This window comes from Diabrotica virgifera, chromosome 5 (genome assembly GCF_917563875.1).
Source record: "Diabrotica virgifera virgifera chromosome 5, PGI_DIABVI_V3a".
NCBI lineage: Eukaryota > Metazoa > Arthropoda > Insecta > Coleoptera > Chrysomelidae > Diabrotica > Diabrotica virgifera.
In genome coordinates this window covers 162,751,808-162,775,921 of record NC_065447.1, presented here as the reverse complement: position 1 = coordinate 162,775,921, position 24,114 = coordinate 162,751,808, and the positions used below count along the sequence as shown (strand labels likewise).

General features: G+C 32.3%; 1 protein-coding gene across 1 annotated transcript in view; it reads right to left on the bottom strand.

The window, feature by feature from the left end:
* Positions 1-7,229: 7,229 nt before the first annotated feature.
* The window catches only part of LOC114328461 (uncharacterized), a 30,140-nt gene continuing 13,255 nt past the window's right edge, over positions 7,230-24,114 (bottom strand). The window contains exon 2 of the mRNA XM_050651639.1: positions 7,230-7,762. Within this exon, the coding sequence (XP_050507596.1) occupies positions 7,336-7,762 (427 nt within the window). The 3' untranslated portion in view covers positions 7,230-7,335. The remainder of the gene's footprint in view (positions 7,763-24,114) is intronic.

The window sequence follows — 24,114 nt, the reverse complement described above, 5'->3', positions numbered from 1 at the left end:
GTCCCAGAAAAACATTGAAGAATGATGTTGAAGCCGATTTTTCTAGGACTGGGGTACAACAATAGGACATTGAAGCGCAAGATCGTAGAAGATAGAAGGCTATAACGGATGCGGCGAAGACTCACCCCGACTTGTAAAGCCAGTCAAGAAGAAGAATAATAAGGGAGGTAACAATATTCACCTCATCATCAGGTTCAGTAGTAGAAACTTTACAAACTAAATAATTATTAAATTAGTATCTCGCATCATTTTATATGATAATGGTCCCGTATATTCTGCTGTGACTGGGTTAAAATACACTAAGCATTAAAATTAACGCACCACCTTAAAAATGGGACATATCTTATGGGTCGTATTTCCTAAATCTGTTATCCGATTTTAGTGATTTTTTAGTATATTATAGCTTTATTCTTCAAGAATATCGATTGTAATATTATCGCTAAGCAGGCAAATGTCACTGTATACCGGGTGTAACGATGATAATGTGTTTTTTCTTCAAAGTTTGGAACACCCTGTGGAATAATTTAGCGTATATAAAATATTGAAATTAAAACTTAACTGTAGCCTTAGGCTCTCTTAACATTTTGCTTTTTGATTCATTCGCTTATGTGGGATAAGGTACTTTAACAACTAGCCATGTTTTTCATCAATACAGGATGTTTCTAAATAAGTGCGACAATATTTAAGGGGTAATTCTGCATGAAAAAAAAAATAATGACCGTTTGCTTTATAATCATATATCCGCAAATACTTTGTTTCCGAGATACGGGATGTTGAATTTTTTCTTACAAACTGACGATTTATTGATTGCTCTAAAACTGGTTGAGATATGCAAATGAAATTTGGTAGGTTTTAAGGAGTAGTTATTGCACATTTTTTGACGTAAAATCAAGAGTTTTATATTCACCATTGGCGTGCATACGGGATGTATCTAAAATATTTATACCCCTATGCACGTAAAAGGTGAATATAAAATTCTTAATTGTATGTCAAAAAATTCACAATAACTACCCCTTAAAACCTAACAAATTTTATTTGCATATCTCAACCAGTTTTAGAGCAATAAATAAATCGTCAGTTTGTAAGAAGAAATTCAACATCCCGTATCTCGGAAACAAAGCATTTGCGGACATATGATTATAAAGCAAACGGTCATTATTTTTTTATGCAGAATTACCCCTTAATGTTTGTCGCACTTATTTAGAAACATCCTGTATTGATGAATAACATGGCTAGTTGTTAAAGTACCTAACTTTTTTATTATCCCACATAAGCAAATGAATCAAAAAAAAATATTAAGAAAGCCTTAGGCTACAGTTAAGTTTTAATTTCAATATTTTATATACGCTAAATTATTCCACAGGGTGTTTCAAACTTTGAGGAAAAAATACACTATTATTGTTACACCCGGTATACAGTGACACTTATCTCTTTAGAAATAATATTATTACAACGATATTGCTGAAGAATAAAGCTACAATATACTAAAAAAATCACTCAAATTGGATAACAAGTTTAGGAAATACGAAACGTCAAAAATGTCCCATTTTTAAGGTGGTGCGTTAATTTTGATGCTTAGTGTACTTATAAAAATAAATTGTAAAAATAAAACAAATTTTAACTTACACTAGTACAAGAAGACAAATATTTTAGGAATGTTCAGGGAAACACGAATCTTCCAGAGTAACCAATCCTTAATAATGGGACAAAATTGAATAAAAGAAGAATATTTTAAAATTACAATAGTTTTTTAAACATAATTTTAAGTAACATATTTTAAAATCAAATAATTTGTCAACAAATACTACCATAGTAAAACAAAACGAAAAAACATTACAGTCAGGAGAGAGAATTACTTTGAAAGACTCGTGGTTAGTATTATAAAAAATAATTAAAGAAGAAAATATTAGACTAAGAGCCGGTATGGTATAAGTGAAATTTGCTAATCAGTTTAGACACGATAAGAGTCTATAATTTAATAATAGAACCTAAAAGAAAACGTATGAGCAATATGCCGTCACTTTTTAGTGCCACATACGTCAATAGTGGCGCATCAAACTTTCCACTTATATTATAGACGGGATAAATAAATTAAATATTACCCTCCCTAACCTCCAGTTATTTTTTTTTCATTTTTTTTTTATTTCTGTGTGATTAAAGTATAAGACTCGGCGCAATTTTAACCTACCAACCCCTTCCCCCAACCCCACTAACAAAGATGTCATGTTTGGTTTTTATTTTTTAAGATGGAATGCAATCAATTTTAAAATCTTTAAAATTTTACACACATAGTTGAGACACAAATCTATTTTTTATAGATCAGTAGTTTGAGTGTACATAACATCAAAAAAAAAATTTTTTTTTTTGGAAAAAAGCGTATAATTTTTTTTGAGACGACTGCAGGTTTATTTTTTTATTTTGTGTATTTTAGCATTTCTAATTTTTTTCAGATTCTTCGTAAGGTTCACCACCTTCAAAAATCCGAATAACTGATTTTTAAGGGGGTTGTTGGGGATTTTCCCTATTTTATAGACTTCAAAATAGATCAAGGTTTATTTTTTATTTTGTGTATTTTATCATTTCTAATTTTTTTCAGATTCTTCGTAAGGTTCACCACCTTAAAAATCCGAATAACTGATTTTTTAGGGGGTTGTTGGGGATTTTCCCTATTTTATAGACTTCAAAATAGATCAAATCAATGTTTTTTTTTAAATATGGTATAATATGTATTATGGTAATATAGGTATAATATATATGTGCATATGATATTATGGTATTATAGGTATAATAATATGTAAATGGAAGTAACTGAGTGCTTTAAAACATCCAAAAATGGGAGAAACACGTTCAAACTTTCAAAGGCTCCCTAAAAAAACAGTTTTTCGGCTTTTTGAAGGTGGCGAACCTTACGAAAAAATTAGAAATGTAGTGTTTGATAAAATACACGAAATAAAAAAATATACCTGCAGCTACATATCTCAAAAAAAATTATACGCTTCTTCCAAAAAAAATTTTTTGAAGGTCATGTACATTCAACTTACGGGTTTATAAAAAATAGACGATATTTGTATAATCATCAACTATGTGTATGAATTTTTGATATTTTAAAATTGATTGCATCCCACCTAAAATAATAAAAACGAAAAATTACGTTTTTAATGTTGGGTAGACGGTGAAGGGGTTGATTGGCTAAAATTCCATAAGTGGAAAGTTTGATGAGCCACTGTCGACGCATGTGCCACTAAAAAGTAACGGCATAGTGCTTATACGTTTTCTTTTAGGTTCTACTACATAAGTAATTAAGTTATAGACTCTATGATGCCTAAAATGATTACTAGCAAATTTAACCTATCCTGGCTCTTAGTGTTTATAAATATATTTTTACAGGGTAAGATAAATTACTTAACAAACAAATATATAGGAGATTCATAAATAGCAGTGAATTTAAAATATAAACCAATAGGATCATTTTTTTGCAAATTAATATGGTTTAATGTTGATACATTATACCAAAGTTGTTTAACATTCTTTGTTAGTCTCTCTGTCCATTTTTTGGCAGGTTATTATTTACAGAATGGGACGTTTCATCGCCGCCGGTTCATCGCTGCCGTTTCGATGCCGCCGATTCATCGCCAGTCCGTTTCATCGCCGTCCGTTTCATCGCGTTAGTCAGTTGATTTTGTATTATGGGAGATAACTCGACACGACGTTAAATTCAGTTCAAAACTTATGTCAATTAAACAGATAAAAAATAGTATTATATTTACTGTTCTATTTCTACTTCCCCTAAATTTTATACTAAATAGTACTAAATTTGTAGTGTTAAATGGCCTTTGTAGAAATAATATATATGTTCAAATTTATGGTGTTAGGTTGGGTTGGGTTAGGTTAGGTTAGGTTAGGTCATTTCCTAGAATTCCTAATTAATATTAAAAATAAATAATAAATGTAACTGTCGAAAATTGGTCGGAAATTCGGAAATAAATCAGTTAGCGATTTACTGACTAGCGATGAATCGCCCGGCGATGAATCGGCCAGCGATGAATTGGCGGTGATGAACTGCCAGTGATGAACTGGCGGCGATGAAACGTCCTAGATCCATTATTTAGTATACAATGATCTTCCTTTCCTAATAGATTTCTAACAAAGCCAATGAAGTGTAAGTCATTCAAGAGATGTTGAAAAATCACAAAAAAACGACAAAAACAAGTGCTTTTACTCGGAGAAAGGTTTAATCAATTTGGCACTGATCTTAAAAGTTTATAATTATAATACACTGCAGTTTTTAAAATTCATTTAAAACAATTTACCTATTACATTCACTAACTAAGCACATCTAAAACAGATATTTGTCATTTGCGTAACTGATACTGTCGGACAAATGAAAGAATACCCATGAACGATCACATCAATCACTTATTTTGTATTTGACAAACGTATTCAAACAAACGTTTGTTATTTATATAAAAAGACAGCAAATACAAAATAAGTGATTGATGTGATCGTTCATGGGTATAGGGCTTTTCATTCACAGTCATTTGTTTCGAGCTTCTGTCATAAGTCGAATAATCCGTGTATATTAATATTATACACAGATTATACAACATATGACAGAAGCTTGAAACAAATGACAATCGATGAAAAGCCCTATTCTTTCATTTTTCCGACTGTATATAAATTTATTATGTTTGACTTATAAGTAATAGAAGGAGAGGCAGCGCTGAAAAATCTATTTGGATTTACTAAAGCTAGATTTTTCACAGTTGATTACTGTGAGTGTGTAGAGAAACATACTGCGATCGGTCAAGCGAAACGTAGAACAGGGGTTACTGAGAGGGTATCAAATTTGCTTTCCTACGAAGGTAATTATTTCCATTTACTAAGGCCGAAAATCAGTACACACGTTCTAAATTAAATATAAATAAAAGTTATTATACTCGGTCAGCTGTATGACGGGACAGATCCGGTCGGTCAGCCCCAATAGTCGATTGAAGAAATGAAGCATTTTGGCTCGCAATTTTTTCGTCCAGCATGGATTTACTTGAAATTTTCACAGAAAGTAGACAATAGTCCAAGGATCATTTTCTATATCATGCCGCTATCATACGCTAAAACCTTGGGGGTGTTTGCCACCCCATCTCGGGGGTGGGAATTTGTTATTACATTTTAACCATGTAATTTGATGAAAAAAGTGATTCTAAGAAAAAAATGTTTTTTACATTTTCTTCGTAAATCTAATATTTTTCGAGTTATTCGCGCTTGAAAATAACAGTTTTTCGACGAAAAAATCGAATTTTTAGAGGGTTTTTTGAGAATACCTCGATAATATGCATTTAATCAAAAAAACTGTAGATATCAAAATTGTATCCTTTAGTAACACAAACCAAATTATTTTCCAATAATATCTTTAAGACCAATACAAACCGAGATACGGCATGTTAAAACTTAGCTTTTTTCGTCAAATGCATCATTTGAAATATTCAAAGCCAAATAATGGGAAAAATTTGCATTTTTCGAGGAAAACTTAAATAATATTTTTTTAAGTATACAATTAGACCTTTCAAAAAAATAATAAAAGTATCTAGCATGAAAATTAAGCGACTTATAATCAATAAAATATCGGTACCTGCTTTTCTCTACGAAAAAATCAGTGAAAACAACCCCCTAACTACCTTCCTAATTCAAAATTGGTCTTCAACTTTCTCTAGTTCCTTTTATATTTATTATGAATACACTTAAGGAGTTTGACCTATTTCAAATGCCTAATTTTGGAAAAATATTATATCTTACTCTGTACTGATTTTCAGCCTTAGTAAATGGATTTAATTATTTTCGTAGGAAAGCAACTTTGATATCCTCTCAGTAATGAGACCACTCAAAAACGATTTTGTAGAATTTTTAAAGAGCTATAAGACTGTGTAAATTAAATTCCGTAAGATGCCTTAGTTTTTAATTGGGGCGGGTTTAAAAGGCTGGAATAAGGGGGTGTTTGCTGGTAAATAGAGGTTTAAACAGCTATATCTGGCTAACTATTCACTATAATGAAAATCTATGCACAGGGTAATTTTAGTCATTAAAAAAGATACAATTTAGAAGTTACTAATTTTTTTCATATCTTAAGTATTTTCGGAGATATTTTGAAGTAACAGGTGAAAAATATCAAATTGCAAAAAATCAAATTTTGTTTGAACTCCAATTTTTCCAAAATTAGGCATTTTAAATAATTCAAACTCTTTGAGTGTATTCATAATATAAATATAAAAGGAACTACAGGAAGGTGAAGATAAATTTTGAATTAAGAAGGTAGTTAGGGGGTTGTTTTCACTGATTTTTTCGTAGAGAAAAGCAGGTACCGACATTTTTTGTAAGTCGCTTAATTCTCATGCTAGAAACTTTTTATTATTTTTTTCTTGAAAGGTCTAATTGTATACTTGAAAAAAGATTATTTAAGTTTTCCTCGAAAAATGCAAATTTTTCCCATTATTTGGCATTGAATATTTCAAATTGTGCATTTGACAAAAAAAGCTAACATTTAACATGCCATATCTCGGTTTCTATTGGTCTTAAAGATATTATAGGAAAAGAATTTGGTTTGTGGTACTAAAAGTTACAATTTCGATATCTACAGTTTTTTTGATTAAAGGCATATTTTTCGAGGTATTCTCAAAAACCCTCTAAAAAAGTCGATTTTTTCGTCGAAAAACTGTTATTTTCAAGCGCGAATAACTCGAAAAATATTAGTTTTACGAAGAAAATGTAAAAAACATTTTTTCTTAGAATCACTCTTTTCATCAAATTACATGGTTAAAATGTAATAACAAATTCCCACCCCCGAGATGGGGTGGCAACCCCCTTAAGGTTTTAGCGTATGATAGCGGCATGATATATAGAATGATCCTTGTACTATTCCATACCTTCTGTGAAAATTTCAAGTAAATCCATGCTGGACGAAAAAAGTGCGACCCAAAATGCTTTATTTCCTCAATCGACTATTGGGGCCGACCGACCGGCTCTGTCCCGTCATACAGCTGACCGACTATAATAACTTTTATTTATATTTAATTTAGAATGTGTGTACTGATTTTCAGCCGTAGTAAATGGAAATAATTACCTTCGTAGGAAAGCAACTTTGATACCCTCTCACTAACCCCTGTTCTACATTTCGCTTGACCGACCGCAGTATGTTTCTCTACACACTCACAGTAATCAACTGTGAAAAATCTAGCTTTAGTAAATTCAAATAGTTTTTTCAGCGCTGCCTCTTGGTCTATAACCTATTTAAAAAAACACAAACTAACCAATTTTTTAAAACATAGTCGTCATCAAGGCAAACTCTCATATTTTCCCACTGAAAGTTGCTGAATTTTGTTCGTCGTAAAGAAGCAACATTTGCTCTTCAGTTTCACTACTTGTAAGAGTTGACGATCTATCGTCTGCTGTGTCTGTCTCACTTGACGCCTTTGTAAGTTGTGAGTGTTCATCAATGGTTGCAGGAAAATTTGGAGCTTCGCCAGTATTCAAACATCTTGTAAATCCATCTGAACAGGTTTGTGCACAATAACTGTGATCAAAGTTGGAAAACCTCTGTATTGCTTCTCTTCTATATTTCTCCACAGCTTCTTCAAATTTCTGCTTTTCGAAATATCTTTTATACCGAAACTTCTTGTGGATGTACTCTTCATTCATGATGCTTCTGTTTTGTTTTTTATTAAGCGGAGAAGACGGTATTCTAGATGTTCCAGGTTTACTCGTATATGAGTAGCTAAAAAGATAATTGCTTTGAGTATAAAAATTTTTAAAAGAGGCTTAAAAATTTCTAAAAGATTTCTAAAAAAACATAAATAAAGCCTCCTAGCCGGCATACGACGTAATAGGCTGTTTCCAAATTATAACTATTACATTGATGAAAAAGAGCTGTTTTCAACAAGACCAAGTTTGCAAAAATCGATTAAGCAGAACCGGACTTCCAGCGATTTTTTCATAACAAGGTTCCCACTCACCCCACCTCTTATTTGCACAGGTAGATTTAAACTTGTGAAATAAAATATGCGCAGAATTTTATGAAGAATACGATGATCGGATTTCCAGTGCCATTTCATTAGGCAAATTTTGTAATATTTCAATTTTTTAATTTTTGATATTCAATTACGCCCTCTAGTGGAGGACTTACAATTATGAAAATAATTTCCAGGCTTTTCTCGAGGCAACTTTTGTTATAAAATTTTTTTTCCCAAAGCTGTAGTATAAACGGTTTCTGAGATATGGCCGAGAGCCATTCTTATTGGGACACCCGGTACAAGATTCATAAATTTATTTATGTACAGTTTCATATGATATTTCTAATATAAATATATTTCCACATATTTAGGTAAGTATAGCAGATTTTTAAATGTTACTGTTAAACATTGTGTAACAACACCAATTGATGGTCCGAAGATAAATAATCCAGTGAAACGGAAACAGTAGATAATAGATAAAACCTGTCAATTAATTGAGAATAGAAATATATTTGTCAAAGTGGTGTGCATAGTGAAAGAGAAAAAGCTAGTTTAAGAAACTTCAATAAAGACATAAAACGAAGATGCAAGTCCGACATAAAACAATACTGCCAAAGTGTGTGCAAAGACAATGAGAGTCATGATTAGAATAATCAGCCGAGAGATATATTTAGAAAAATACGCTACCTAACAAGAGACTTCACAGCCAGAACTTGGGCCATTGAAGACAAAACTGGAACTTCATGTGACTGAACACATGGAGATCGTATTGCAGGGACCTATATAAAGACGATCAATGCCAAGAACTTGTTAACCAAATTTCTGACAAGTTGAAAGAAGAACCTGATATACTTGAAAACAAAGTAAAACTGGCGATCAGTAAGCTCAAATATAATAAAGCACCAGGTCAATATATGATAACAGCAGAAGTGCTCAAAGCCACAGAAACTGGCGTAAAATTACTTCATCTACTCTGTGTTTTAAATTAGAAACAAAACCATCGTTTTAAATTAATTTATCGTTCTTTAATGTGAAAGTGATTTAGAACGTAAAAATAAAACCTAATGATAGTTTAATTGTTTGTACAAATCAACAAAACAGTGTTATTTGACTTCTAGTCCAGGAACTAAAAACTATTTTGCGACATTAATCTACAAGACCAAGTAACCTAGGAAATTGACGTAAAATGGAAAATCACATGCAGCACACGATCTACCAAAACCTTCCAGGTGCCAACACTCCATTGATCTACAGTCAAATACCAGGGCAAATGCCATGCTTCTCTCAAGGTATGTTAGCAACAAACAGCCTATCCTACAATCCCAGTACAATTATCCCAACATAAATAATTATAAACAACAATCTAACCCAATTATAGCACCTGAATCAATACAACCCAGCACTTCAAAAGATCAAGAAGTATGGGAGACAGTACAGTATAAAAAGCGTCTACGAAACAATGAAAGTCCTGACAATCGAATTAAAAAGCAAGCAGTGCTAACAGACTACTGGCTAACAAAACCAGCTGCGACAGAGAACAGATTCTCAGCTCTCGAAAAAGGGCCGGAAGAAAAGGCTAACAAAGAGCCTGAAGAAGAAGCTAACAAAGAGCCGGAAGAAGAAGCTAATAGCGGAACAACTGGCAGAGAATCAAGGAGGCCTACAGGAGAAGACTGGACAAAATCTACGATAACCACAATACACAAAAAAATGCAGTTTCCATAAATGCGAAAATTATAGAACTATTTTCTTATGTCACATGCCCGTAAAATAATGCTTCATAAAATATAATCAATGAGAGACTAAAAACATTCCTTCAAAGAGGAATACCCTCTGGGTGCGAAAAGTTTTTTTCCTTCCCTACCCTTGATTGTTCGATTGGATTTGTAATGATTTTGGTTTATGGTAGTTTAGTTAGGCATTTATTTTAAGAAGTGTTGCTGGCTAGATTGGCGCAGTTCTCAAAGGCCATAAAAGAAGAAAAAAAAGAGAAATTCCACAAGAGCAATTTGGATTTACCAAAGGTAGAGGTACTCGAGAACACTTGCTGAATATAAGACAGACACTCGAAAAATCTAGGGAATTCAATATTGCACTGTACCTACAATATGCTTTATAGATTATCATAAGGCGTTCGACAGTATTAAGTGGAGACACTTATGGCGAATACTTAATGAAACTACATAAAGAAGTAGGCGTACCACAACACCGTATTTCGCATACGCTTTGGCCACACGGGCGATTTTTTACGGCGCGATAATTTACGGCGCCCATTGGTGGAGGAGGTAGTCAAACCAATGGGCGCCATAAATTATCGCGCCGTAAAAAATCGCCCGTGTGGCCAAAGCCTTATAACTGAACTATACGCTGTGAGCTCGCAGGTAGAGGGGATATTTAAAATTTCGGGGATATTTAAAATTTCCCGAGCGCCAGTAGTGACAAATCGGTGAACGTTCGGTGGAAATTTGACATAAATGTCAAAGTGATTAATTTAAAACATTGAAATTAAAAACATTAATAGGAAAAAATATTAGTTGGTCAAAGCTGTGGTGTATATTTTTACCTTAAATATACTTACGTTTTACATACTGAATTTAAGTTTTTTTAATATATCGTAATAATATTATATGTAATTATAAAATAATTTAAGCGCCATCTACACGATAATTGTGAAAGTATCCGATATTTAATTAGTATTTCATTATTAGAACGTTTAAATGATTAGCAAAATCTTAAAAAAATCGATTACAATTTAATTACTTTTTTGCGTTGTAAATATTAAGCGATGACAATAATTAAATAATAAATTTAAAGTTACCGGCGAAATTTGCATTAGTAATCCGCTAGTAGCGATACCAGCGAAGCTCAGAGCATGTACGAACACACTACTGGATCAATTAAAGCACTTTCAAACGAATTTCGTCCAGAACGAGGTGTCAGACAAGGATGTATACTATATCCACAATTATTTAATATATATGGGGAGCATATGATGAGAAAAGAATTTGAAGGATGGAATAAGGTCATCAAATGGTCATAATATAAACAACCTACGTTTCGCAGATGACACGGCCCTTCTTGCAAATAATCACGCAGAGCTGATTGATCTTATACGACTAGTCAAAAACGAAAGTCAAATATTTGGTCTGTAATTAAACATATCAAAGACAAAATCTCAAGTACTCAATTTTTCGCCGTTGATGCACTATTTGCAACCCAAGTTTTAAGCCAAAGATGCAAAGATCCAAAAGGGTTTGATACAGTTCGCCATAAAAAAATTCTACATATTTTTAAGATTTCAGGTCTGAACGGTAAGGACATTGGAATCATCTCAAATTTGTATTGGGGCCAGGTAGTCCAGGGTAATAAGGTTTTTTCCATGACACTTGAACAGCCAGGGTACTGAAGCGTTTTTTCGACAGGTAATATTTATAAGAGCAAATTGTAACTATTTCCTGCGTAGGATCTGGCGGCCATTTTTATTTATAAACAATTAAGTGTCAAAAATTGCATCTTTCACTTTTTTTTCAAATCAATGGAAAACAGGGAAAATTATGGTTTTTTAAGTATAAATATCTTCGAGATTATGGAAAATGCTTTAAAATGACGTGTTACAAAGTTTGATATATTCATTTATTGTTAATATAATTGCGAAAAAAGGTCGGAATTGCAAAAAAAATATTTTCGCAATAACTGTTGTAAAAATTAGTGTACAGCTTTGAAATGTTTGTCAAATAAGGGTTCTTTGGTGCTTAATATGTGATAAAAATTTCAAAGCGATTCATTCAATTGTTTAAATTTTATTCAAATTGTTTATCCCAGAGAGAATGTCTTTGCAATAACATAAGTCAGAAGAAAATGAACTTAGAACCATTTTACAGGTGTTAAATGAAAGAGCATGAGCTATATTTTCAACTTGGTCAAAACACGTGAACAACAAATGCATTTATTAGTAATAAATAATTATGCAAAAGTATCGTAAATCTTTCCTTATAAACTTTTAATTTTGTTATATTATAAGAAAATATACATATTTATAATAATTTTATATCAATTATGATATAGATAACATTACTTGGTAGTTGTGCACTTAAAACAGGGTAAAAAAGTTAATCTTTTTGGAAAAAGTTATTCAAAAAGTATATAAAGAAAAATTGACGATACTTTTGCATAATTATTTGTTACTAATAAATGCATTTTTTATTCACTTTTTTAAACCATGTTGAAAATGTAGCTCATGCTCTTTCATTTGACACCTGTGAAATGGTTCTAAGGTCATTTTTTTCTGACTTATGTTATTGCAAAAAAATGCTCTCTGGGAAAAACAATTTGAATAAAATTCAAACAATTGAATGAATCGCTTTGAAATTTTTATCACATATTAAGCACCAAAGAACACTCATTTGACAAACATTTCAAAGCTGTACACTAATTTTTACAACAGTTATTGAGAGTATATTTTTTTGCAATTCCGACCTTTTTTCGAAATTATATTTACAATAAATGAGTATATACTCTAACTTGTATATATATAGTATAACTTTGTAATACGTCGTTTTAAAGCTTTTTCCATAATCTCAAAGATATTTGTACTAAAAAAAATCATAAGTTTCACTGTTTTCCGTTGATTTAAAAAAAAACGGGAAAATGCCATTTTTTGAGAGTTAATTGTTTATAAATAAAAATGGCCGCCAGATCCTACGCAGGAAATAATTTTAATTTGTTCCTATAGGTATTACCTATCGAAAAAACGCTTCAGTACCCTGGCTGCTGAAGTGTCACGAACAGGGTATATTTTTGTCTTATTACTCTGGTCTAAGGCTGCATGTATTAGGGTTGGGAATCAGTGCTCTGAAGAAGTAAAAATCAAGCGTGGAGTTGGACAAGGCTGTATATTGTCACCACTGTTGTTTAATCTTTACGTTGAAACAATCTTAAATAACGTGTTGGAAAACGCAATAGAGGGCATAATTATTAATAAAGTGCTTATGAACCATATCAGATACGCAGAAAAACAAAGTTTATGGTTATTACTATTAGTAAACAGGCAACCATAAATAATAATAACAATAACGTAACAATTGGTAAGAACTCAATTGAAAGCGTAAGTTACCTAGTATATCTAGGTACTTATATTAATGAAAGCTGGAACCCTAGTACAGAAATTAAAAGTAGAATTGCCAAAGCAAGAACACGTTTTATGAAATTTAAGAAAATTCTTTGCAGTCATGATCTCAATTAGAAACTTCGCATAATAATGGTTCGATGTTATATATTACCAGTACTACTTTACGGGCTTGAAACATGGACCCTGACAGAACCGCTTCTGAAGAACCTAGAAGTATTTGAAATCTGGGTCTACTGCCGTATTCTGAAAATCAGTTGGGTAGAAAGAGTCACAAAGAAAGGGTTTTGCAACGTTTGGATAAAAGTTGTGAAGTAGTGAACACGGTTAAAAGACATAAATTGGAATACTTTAGTCATATAGTGCGTCACCCAAAAAAATATGACATACTTCACCTTGTCATGTAAGGTATAATAACGGGAAAAAGAAGTGTGTACAACTTCTTGGCTTAAAAACCTACGCCAATGGTTTGAGAAAAGTAGCACTGAATTATTTCGGGCGGCTGTAAATTAGACAATGTTTGTTAATATGCACAAAACAGAAAAAGATAGAAAAGCTGAGGGAGACATATGTCCAGCAGTGGACACGTACGGGTTGATGATGGTGATGATGATGATGTTAATATGCTGGGTAACATGAGAGCTAACGATTGACAAGCGTTTTCGGCTCCTTATGAAGAAAAAGAAAGACAAAAATCATGATAGTGCAGTGGATAGACTACATAATAATCATCCACACATAACCACAATTGACCGGTTTGAGGAAGTAAGCCCATACTGATATCTGAGATCATTGATCACAAACACAGGGTCATTACATGAAGAGATTAAACGTAAATGTGATCTAGCAAAAGTTGCCACAGCAAAAATTACCAAGATATGAAAGGACTGTTCCAAAGACAATTTCAAGAGCGTTAAAGATGAGGTTGCTCAATTGCTTTATATCTTGTCATCTACTATGTTTAAACGACATTCTCAAAAATATCCAAGTTTCGTTCAAAACATCAAACTGAAATGGGCTTGAACTTGTATCTATAATATATCTATACTTAAAAAGAATAATCGTATAGAAACAATATTTTAATTTTCACAAATCCTATTATTTTCAAATTTGTATTTAGTCCATTCTTTCACGGTTTTTGCTCTAAATTTTAAAGAACCGCTTGGATTGACATGAAATTTGGCATACGTATAGCTTCCATGTCAAAGAAAAAAAGTGATATTGTGCCGATGCGTGCTTTTGCCCTGGGGGTGACTTTCACCCCCTCTTGGGAGTGAAAAAATATATGTCCAAAATAAGCCGGAAATGGGTAAACTGACTAATTTTAAGTAACTTTTGTTCTATAGAGCTTTTTCGCCAAGTCAACACTTTTCGAGTTATTTGCGAGTGAATATGTTCATTTTTCAACAAAATAACCACATTTTTAGACGGTTTTTCGCAAATAACTCAAAAAGTAAGTATTTTGTCGAAAAAAATGGTCTTAGCAAAAATATAGCCTGTAAAAAAGTAAAAGAAAAATGGTATACGCCTTAGGTCTCTGGATCTCGTAGAACCAGAGTTATAGTCAATGAAAAATATATTCATATTCACCAAATTTCAAATAGAATATTTCGACGTGAAATATCCAAAAAGTTAAGCACTTTTTGGGGAAAACTCATTATAAATTTTTTAAAGTGCTTTAAAAAAGCTTTATTTCTGTTTTTACAAAAAGTTTATAGCATTAAATTTAAGCAAGTTACGGTCAAAATAAAATTGGTCCCTTTTGTTTTTGCAAAAAAAAAATCGGGAATACCACCCCCTAATTAGCAACTTAAATGAAATTAATCGTTACCTCTCCACAAATTATTTTACTTATGTTGTGTTTATATGATCTGTAAGTTTGATCGATTCAAAGTGCTTATTTTTGAAATAATTTGGTTTCAAATAAAATTTTCAAAAATTTAAATTTTGAAAAATACGTTTTTTTCAAAATAACTTAAAAATTGTTAGATACCAAAAATCTCGAAAAACAAAAAAAGTCAGATTTGCTTTTCTGAATATCATGTATTTTTTTGTTTATCTGTTAGACAAAAATTGATTAAGATTTGGTGTTTCTAAATTTGCATACATTCGTGATCAGTGACTCGTTCAACCCCTTTTAACTACAGCCCTTTCAATAATAAAGACTTTGAACCGATGAAACTTACAGATCATATAAACAATATATACACGAGTCAAGAAACTTGTGAAGTCGTAACGATTAAGTTCATTTAAGATACTAATTAGGGGGTGATTTTTTCGATTTTTTTACCAAAACCAAAAGGGATTAACTTTATTTTGAGCGTAACTTGTTTAATTTTGATGCTTGAATTTTTTTTATAAAACAAAAACGAAGCTTTTTTTAAACACTTTAAATAAGTTGCACTGAGTTTTCCCCGAAATGTGCTTCATTTTTGGTTGTTTCACATTAAAATATTCCATTTGGAATTTGACGAATATGAACCTATTTTTCATTAGCTATAACGCTGCTTCTACTAGGTGTAGAGACGTGATCTATACACCATTTTTTTAAATTTTTTACAGGCTATATTTTTGCTAAGAATGTTTTTTCGACAAAATACTTACTATCTGAGTTATTTGCGAAAAACCGTCTAAAAGCGTGGTTATTTTGTTGAAAAAATGAACATATTCACTGCCAAATAACTCGAAAAGTATTGACTTAGTGAAAAAACTCTATAGAACAGAAGTTACTTAAAATTAACCAGTTTATTCATTTCCTGACTTTCTTTGGACGAATATTTTTTCACCCCCAAGAGGGGTGAAAACCACCCCCAGGACAAAAGCACATATCGGCACAATATCACTTTTTTTCTTTGACATGTTAGCTATGTGTATACCAAATTTCCTGTCAATCCAAGCGGTTCTTTAAAATTTAGAGGTTTTGCAATATTTTACCGTTAAAGAACGGATTAATTAAATCCCACAGTATTTTAAGTCACCAAAAATTTGTATTAGAAACGTTGTATAATATATTTGCTTATTTTTCTGTTCTAACGTTAAGTGTCCATTTGAGGCAAAATAGTCTCGAGAGCAGTCTCGAGACTGCACTCACAAATGTATATGGATCTGAAAGAACTCTCCAAGACAAGCTGTGACTTGTCACAAGTGAACATGCTTACTTATGGTCTCGAGATCTAGTCTTTAGTCTTCTGTTTCTGTTAGAAGAGTTGAGACTAGTCTCAGGTTCGGTTTTAGTGAAATAGTAGTAGATATTGACTTTCTAAAAATGAGTGCGCGATTTCTCTTCTCGATTAAAAAAATTCGAATGAAATGTTAACCACATGTTCTGCAGGACTTAAAAAAAAAGAGTTTGTATATTGAGTTTTCAATAAAATTTAATAATTGTGACGCAAACGAAATACACATAAAAAGGAAATTACAAATTTATGCTCGCATTTATTACAACTTATATTCTCGCAAATCTGGTATTTTACTAAATCTAAAAGCAGTCCAAACTAAACAGCAGACATTCTAATACAATTTTTGAATTGCTGTGCATCCTTCAATCGCAAATCATTTACGAGAGCTGCACCGGCTCACAAGTCAATTCGATGATCCACCCATTTGCTTATCCAACACTTCTTTTTTTCACCTTTTTTCATCTTTTTTTAGTTTTTCAACATCTGTTTACGTAATTAGACGTGGGATGAGACAGGGATGTGTATTGTCGCCAGTTCTATTTATTGCCTACTCGAATAAGATCCCTCTTGAGGGTGAAAAAGCTGGAATAAAAGTGAACGGAGTTCTTAAAATATCGAACGACTAGACCAATATGCATATCTTGGAACAATGATCAACTCCACAAATGATTACTTCCAGGAAATTAAAATTAAAATAGAAAAGGCTAGAGCGAATTTCAACAAAATAAGAAAAGTGCTCTGCACAAGAGATCTAAAGTTAGAGCTAAGAGTAAGGTTGGCTAAGTGCTACATGTTCTCGAATTTGTTTTACGAAAGGGAAGCTTGGAGCTTGAATGCGGCATTAATGAAAAACTGGAATCATTTGAGTTGTAGGTGTATAGAAGAATCCAGAAAATGTCATGGACGTCACAAACAAAGAGTTTCTGAGAAAGGTGAATAAAGAAATGGAAGTCTTAGATACAAGGATACAGGAAAGACTCAAGGAAAAAAAACATAGTGCTGTTTCACATTATCAGAATTTAAACGTGCGAGGGTTAGGCAAGCCGCACGCCAAAGAAACCTGAAACGAAAAATATGAAACATGAAACATGAAAATAAAACACTGCTAAACAAATCTCAAAGTCCGCCTACCAATGAAACGAGTGTGATTCATGCTCATGACACATTTTTATTTTCGGAGAGTTTCATAAATGGCCGGACGTATATTTATTTAGCAGTGTTTTATTTCCATGAAACGTAATTTACTTTTCATGTTTCTTTGATGACGACACTTAGAACGCACGACGACATTCCAATGGTGGCGCATGTAATCATATTGAGCCTTTCTCACTAGACGGTGGTTGGAACGTTCGGTGAAATCGCCGTGTTTATAATAAACAATTAAATTAATTAAAAAATTAGCCACAATTTAACTAAAAAACATAATTTTATTAACGTTTCGACGCCCAAATCAGATGTCGAAACGTTAATAAAATCATTTTTTTAGTTCAATTTAGTTCAATTGTGGCCTATTTCCCATTTAGAATATGTAGTTCATTACATAGATTGTATGAGCTAACTAGATGAGCTAATCTAAGATCTCACAAATAAATTATAGGTCTGGATCCCGCGTATGAAAAAAAAGTTGATTAATAGCAAGCTGAAAATTTGTTAATAGCTTAAGGGTGTCTAGTCGGATAAACTTTGATATATGGGAACACTGGAACAGGGGCAGTTTTAATTGTGGAACAGGTTAAAAATTTGGAACGGTCAGACCACGAAAACGGCACATTTATTTTGTCCGACAGAATAGACTTAAACTCTCCGAACAGAGATTAAACTCTCATGCAAAAATCAGACCGGTATTTATCACCTGTCATAATTCCTGTCATTTGACATATTCTACATGTTCCACTCATTAAAACGCCCATTTGGTGATAAATGGCAGTCTGATTTTTGCATGAGAGTTTAATCTATGTTCGGAGAGTTTAAGTCTATTCTGTCGGACAAAATAAATGTGCCGTTTTCGTGGTCTGACCGTTCCAAATTTTTAACCTGTTCCACAATTAAAACTGCCCCTGTTCCAGTGTTCCCATATATCAAAGTTTATCTGACTAGACACCCTTAAGCTCTTAACAAATTTTCAGCTTGCTATTAATCAACTTTTTTTTCATACGCGGGATCCAGACCTATTAGTAGAAAAACGATTATAAAAATAAATTAAGGCTTTTAATTAAAAACATAAGAAATAATAACTGACAAAATAGAAATTGCAAATGAATTAAATACGCATTACAGTATATTAGGACAAAAGTATGGACAAAAAATACCCATTTGTAACGACATATCATCATGATACATATCAGACATTGTATCATGTACCTACCTCAGCCACAAAGTATAAATAAAAATCATATACCAAACAACACAGAAAAATATCTTTGTGCGACTCAGTTCTTATTGTGTGAAAAGGACAATTGCGTCAAAACTATCGCACGAGAAAACCCTCGCACGTTCAAAATTCTTATAATAGGGGAGTGCAATTAGAACGAAAATATGCATTGTTTCGGAAAAATTCAAACAAGCTTATATTTTTCTACAACTTTTTTTGTTAGTTTATATACTTGTTAAAGTAAAAAGTTCTACTCGCAGATTTGGCCGCTAATTGTTTATTAATTGTTTAAGCAATAACAATTGTTTTGTATAAATAATTTTAAAAATATCGTTAAATTCATCATTTTACTTTGATCAAATATGTTTTTATTTTGTTTTTGATTATACTGAATCCGAATATGGCATTGCAATTTGAAAATTCTTATACAGAAGCCCTTATACAGTATGTCTGCGTAGCTAGGAACCGCATGGAAAACTTTTTTATTATCAATTTTACGAAAAAAAGTTATTCTTCATAAAATGCTCTGGATAGTCAAAAATCTCAACCATCAGATATCAAATTTTATTAATTTTATACGAGTTATGTCAAAAATATGATTTTCGTTAAAGAGTAAAATACCTTTATATTTCAGAATATCAAAAAATGCTATTATGAAAAGTTGTTTGAACTTAAAAACTATGTTTAAATATAAAATTACATTATTCTAATCGAAAATCTTTTTTCAATTTTTTCTCAAATTACGGATACTCATCATCATTTTATTACAATTATGATAACTATTTTATTATCACTTTTACGAAAAAAAGTTATTCTTCATAAAATACTCTCCCTGGTCTAAAATCTAAGATACAATCATCAGATATTAAACTTTTTTAATTTTATACGAGGTATGTAAAAAATATGAATTTTTCTTAGGAGTTAAGTGCCTTTATTATTCACAATATTTTAATTAGAATGATGTAATTGAACACTAAAACAATTTTTTAATTCCAAACAACTTTTCTTCATAACAATTTTCGCTATTGTGAAATATAACGATACTTTACTCTTGAGTGAAATTCATGTTTTTTGACATACCCCGTATAAAATTCATTAAATTTGATATTTGATGATTGCATTTTAGATTATATACGATGCAGAGTATTTTATAAAGAATAACTTTTTTTTCCTAAAACTGATAATAAAAAAGTTATCAATAGGTTCCAAGTTACGCAGACATACTGTATAAGAGCTAAAAAAAAAATTTTTTGCTGAACATTTATTATTGTTGAAGTTTATTATTAAATGTATTTTAGGTAAGTTTTACAGAAACAAGTTTTGATCACTTTATATAAACATTTTTTTTAGCTGGGAATTTTCGGTTTTTGTATTAAATTTTTGTTATCTTTCTTAATTTTCTCAAAAAGAAATAGTCTATTTCATTTTTAAAGTAAAATAATTCAGTGCATTTTAAGGACTGCATTCCAAGCTTTAAAAAAGCACTTATAAAACTGTAATAGATTTGTTCAAACTTGAGTAAAATCGTCTTAAAATGGTGGTAATTCTATAAAACTACGAAGATTTCAAAAATTACATTTTTTAAGACGTCATATCATTTGATTTAAATTTTTGAGATTTTTTTTAATGAAACATCATTTAGTACGATGCTTGAAAAGTAAGTTGTGCAAAATTGAGGGTTTTATAAGAAAAATTGTATTAGTTACATATTTTTACATTTTTAAACAAAATTCATGTAAGGCTCTATTTCCGCCCCCACCGTACTTATGCCCATACATTTTATTTCTTTTTATTATAATCATAATATAGCTTAAATTATTATTCTTTTAGGTTCAATTTGTAAAATTTTATTTGATCCATTAGTTAAATAACTACAGTCAAATAACTTAACCGTGCACTTCGCCGTACGCTAGTTTACAGTGCGCCAATGTTTGTGAGAAGGGTGACTTTAGCCTTATAAATAAAAAATTATAGAAGATACAGATGTAATTTTGGAAAATTCTTTATATAAGATTTTTTTTGTAAAATTTTCTGAATTTTTCAATGGTCAAGTCAGTTTTGTTCTAAAATTTATACTTTCGGAGTTATTTAAAAAACATCAAACTTCGTAGTTCATTTGTTTAATAAAAAATGAAACACCCACTTGTCGTGTAGAACTTTTTGATATGTTGTTTATTAAACATTTTTTAATGAAATTACAAAAAGTTCTATCTTTTTTGATTTTTTCCGAAGTGAAAATCTATATTCACTCCCCTATAATGTGAAACAGCACATAGTGAGACGCATAATATCGTGGCTGCACAACCTGAGAGAATGATACGGATGTACATAAAAATTGAACTTTTCGAGCAGCCGTCTCCAAAGTCTAAATAGCTATGATGATTGCCGACCTCCTACGCGGAGATGGCACTTGCAGAAGAAGAAGATACGTAATTATTATAAAAGCTCGTGGCTGACGCGAATCCATTTTGAAGAATGATACATACACGCGCGATGAAGTCACACAGTGGGCTGTGTGTTGACTCCCTAGTCGTCACGGTATTGTCTTGTCCTCGAAGTTAAAGTTACCAGCGAGTCTCCTACGCCGATCTCAAGACCGCAAGTGATCTCAAATAGACAACCCCTTGAGACTAATTTCGAGATTTTCTCTCGAGATTTTACCTCAGTGGACAGTAAGCAATCTGCAATCTGCCGGCAAACAATCTGCAATCTTGGTTGTATAAAATCAATTTTATAAAGACGATAGAGAAAAGAAGTATTTTGTTTTTGAAGAGGTTCCTCAATATGCGCCAATTTTTCTTCTTCTTTTTGCATCATAACTCTGGATGGGTCTTTGCCTGTCTGGCTATGTCCTTCCCTTCGGATTTCTCTTGTGTACTTTTTCTCCATTGTCTTATGTTCATGGTTTTCATGGCGTCTTCCACGTCATCTATCCCTCTCGTTCTGGCCCTTTCTTTTTTTTTTTTCGCCCTCCTATCGGCTTCCACTGTAATATTTTCTTTGTTGTTTATTCATTGTCTTTTCTCTGTACATGTCCCAGCCATGACAGTTTTGACTTTTCACAGATTGTACAATATCGTAACCTTTATTCAAATCATTAACCTCGTTGTTTCTACTGATTTTCCATGTGCCGTCTTCTGCTTGCACCGGGCCATATACTTTTCTCAGTATTTTTCTCGCGAATGAACTGAGTTGGGCTTCATCCCTTTTCGTCATTGCTCAGGTTTCACAACCATACGGGTCTAACCAATGTTCTGTAGATAGTCATTTTGATTCTTTTGTCTAATCATTTCGATGTCATCAATCTTTTAATATCCAACGTAGTATGTACGATTCCCCTCTGGAAATACGTGCATTAATTTCGATCCTTACGGAACTTTTCTGATTTCTGTGCCCAGATATGTGAAGGCATCCACACGTTCAAGAGTATAGTTGTCTATTGGAATAAAATTTTCATTGTCAGGTGTTCTTTTGACGGTCATGTCATTCGTTCTTGTTTCGTTATTTAAAGCTCCCTTTTTCGTGCTTCAGGATCAATGTTTTTGAACGCTTCAGTTAGTCGTGTTAAAGTGTAGAACTACATCGTCTGCATATGCAGTAATTTGTACTGTCTTGGTGTTTCATTGGTTTTTCTGATGGGTGACTCAAGAACTAGTTTGAATGTTATGGTTCAATGTGCAGCCATAAGTTGTTAAATTCATTCACTGTTATTTGGTTATATTTAAAAAAATTTGTTCGATCGTCTAAAAGTTCGGAGTGTAAGGTTGCAAATTCTCCTTCTTTTGTGCGTTTCTTTAGCATTTTAAGCACCCAACAACGTCTTTTTCTATTTCTGCAATATTTGTTTCCATTTTTTGTTTCTTCATCTAATATTAGAGCAATTTTTATTAACGTTCAATTTCAACATTGTTCACTACACAAAGCAACCAACACGCGGAAAGCCTTTCGCAGTGTGAATTGGCTCCGAAAACCTTGCCCGTGCCTTGCCGTTGCTGGTTCGGTTCCTTGCACGTCTAATGAGAATCAGGCTTTAGCTTAAATTAGGCAAAGGAAGTATAATTTTACTTTCACTTTATACACAACGTCTCTAATACTCACCCTTGTTCGTTGCAATATATTTGTAGCTGTGTAGGCAGCATAATCAACCCTTCTACAGCATCCCTGACCTCTTGAGTTTCTATTTCCGATGCAGTGTTTGGTACTATGGGTGTACTGATAACATTTTTTAACAATTTCTTTTTATTTTCCCTTTTTATTCGTATCGCACTACTAATACTAATTTTCAAAGCATCCGCAACTCGCTGATTAACTTGTGATAACGGTAGTAAAGTTCCATTGTTTTCTTTCTCCTTCGTAAAATAATCTAATAAATTGAGAACAAATTGTCGATCCTCTCCAGAAATAGTATTTCTAGGCATTTTTGTTATTGAACTAAGTCAAATATTTCTAAAACTGTCTCTGGGGTTTGACATCTACAAAAAATACTGCATAAGGTTTATGTGACTGATAAAAAAATTAATTATGACACCTTATAATGGGTAGAGAGGAGACCGAATGTTACAGTTCTGCCAAGAAAACGATATGATTATTTCAAACACATTTTTTAAACTTCCCAAAGAAGGCTTTATACGTGGACATCACCTCAACATAACACACAGAAAATAGTTAGGAATCAAATAGACTTTGTATTGATAAATGAAAGATACAAAAAGGGCATAAAATCGGTTAAGGCGTACCCAGGCGCAGATGTTTCCTCGGACCACAATCCCTTGATGGCGCGTGTAAGCATTAAACTTAAGAAACCTTCACAAAGGGTAAAAGCAGATTACATAGATACCAGCCGCTTACAGAACTCAAAAATCAAAGAAGAATTAAAGCAACAGATAAACGGTAACCTAAGAATGTTGTCTACAAAGGAACCAAGCACGCACGTGGAAAACAAGTGACAAGACTTAAAAGAAGCCCTAATAAAACCCGCTCAGATTATCCTTAGCAGAAGAGATACGACAAAAAGACAAGAATGGATGACAGAGAAAATTTTAAGTCTCATGGAGGAATGAAGACAGTTTAAGGGAAAATGCAAACAAAAATACAACGAGATACACAAGCAAATTAGAGATGAAATAAGGTCAGCGAAAGAAAACTTTTACAAAAGAAAATGTGAAGAAACTGAAGAACTGCAATTAAAACATGATACGTTTATATATATAAATCGGTTTTAAAACGTCTTGCGACGTTGTCCGATGCCTAATTTCCATGACACTCTATCATCCCATTGGCCCTCTCTAAGATCTCTTGCGCTCATCGCCTTCGTTACTCCCTCTCTCCAAGATTTCTTGGGTCTTCCTCTCTTTCTGCGGTTTGGTGGTACCCATTGCATAATTATTTTAGGGAGTCTTGAGTTATCCATCCTCTGGACGTGTCCGTACCATATCAGCTGTT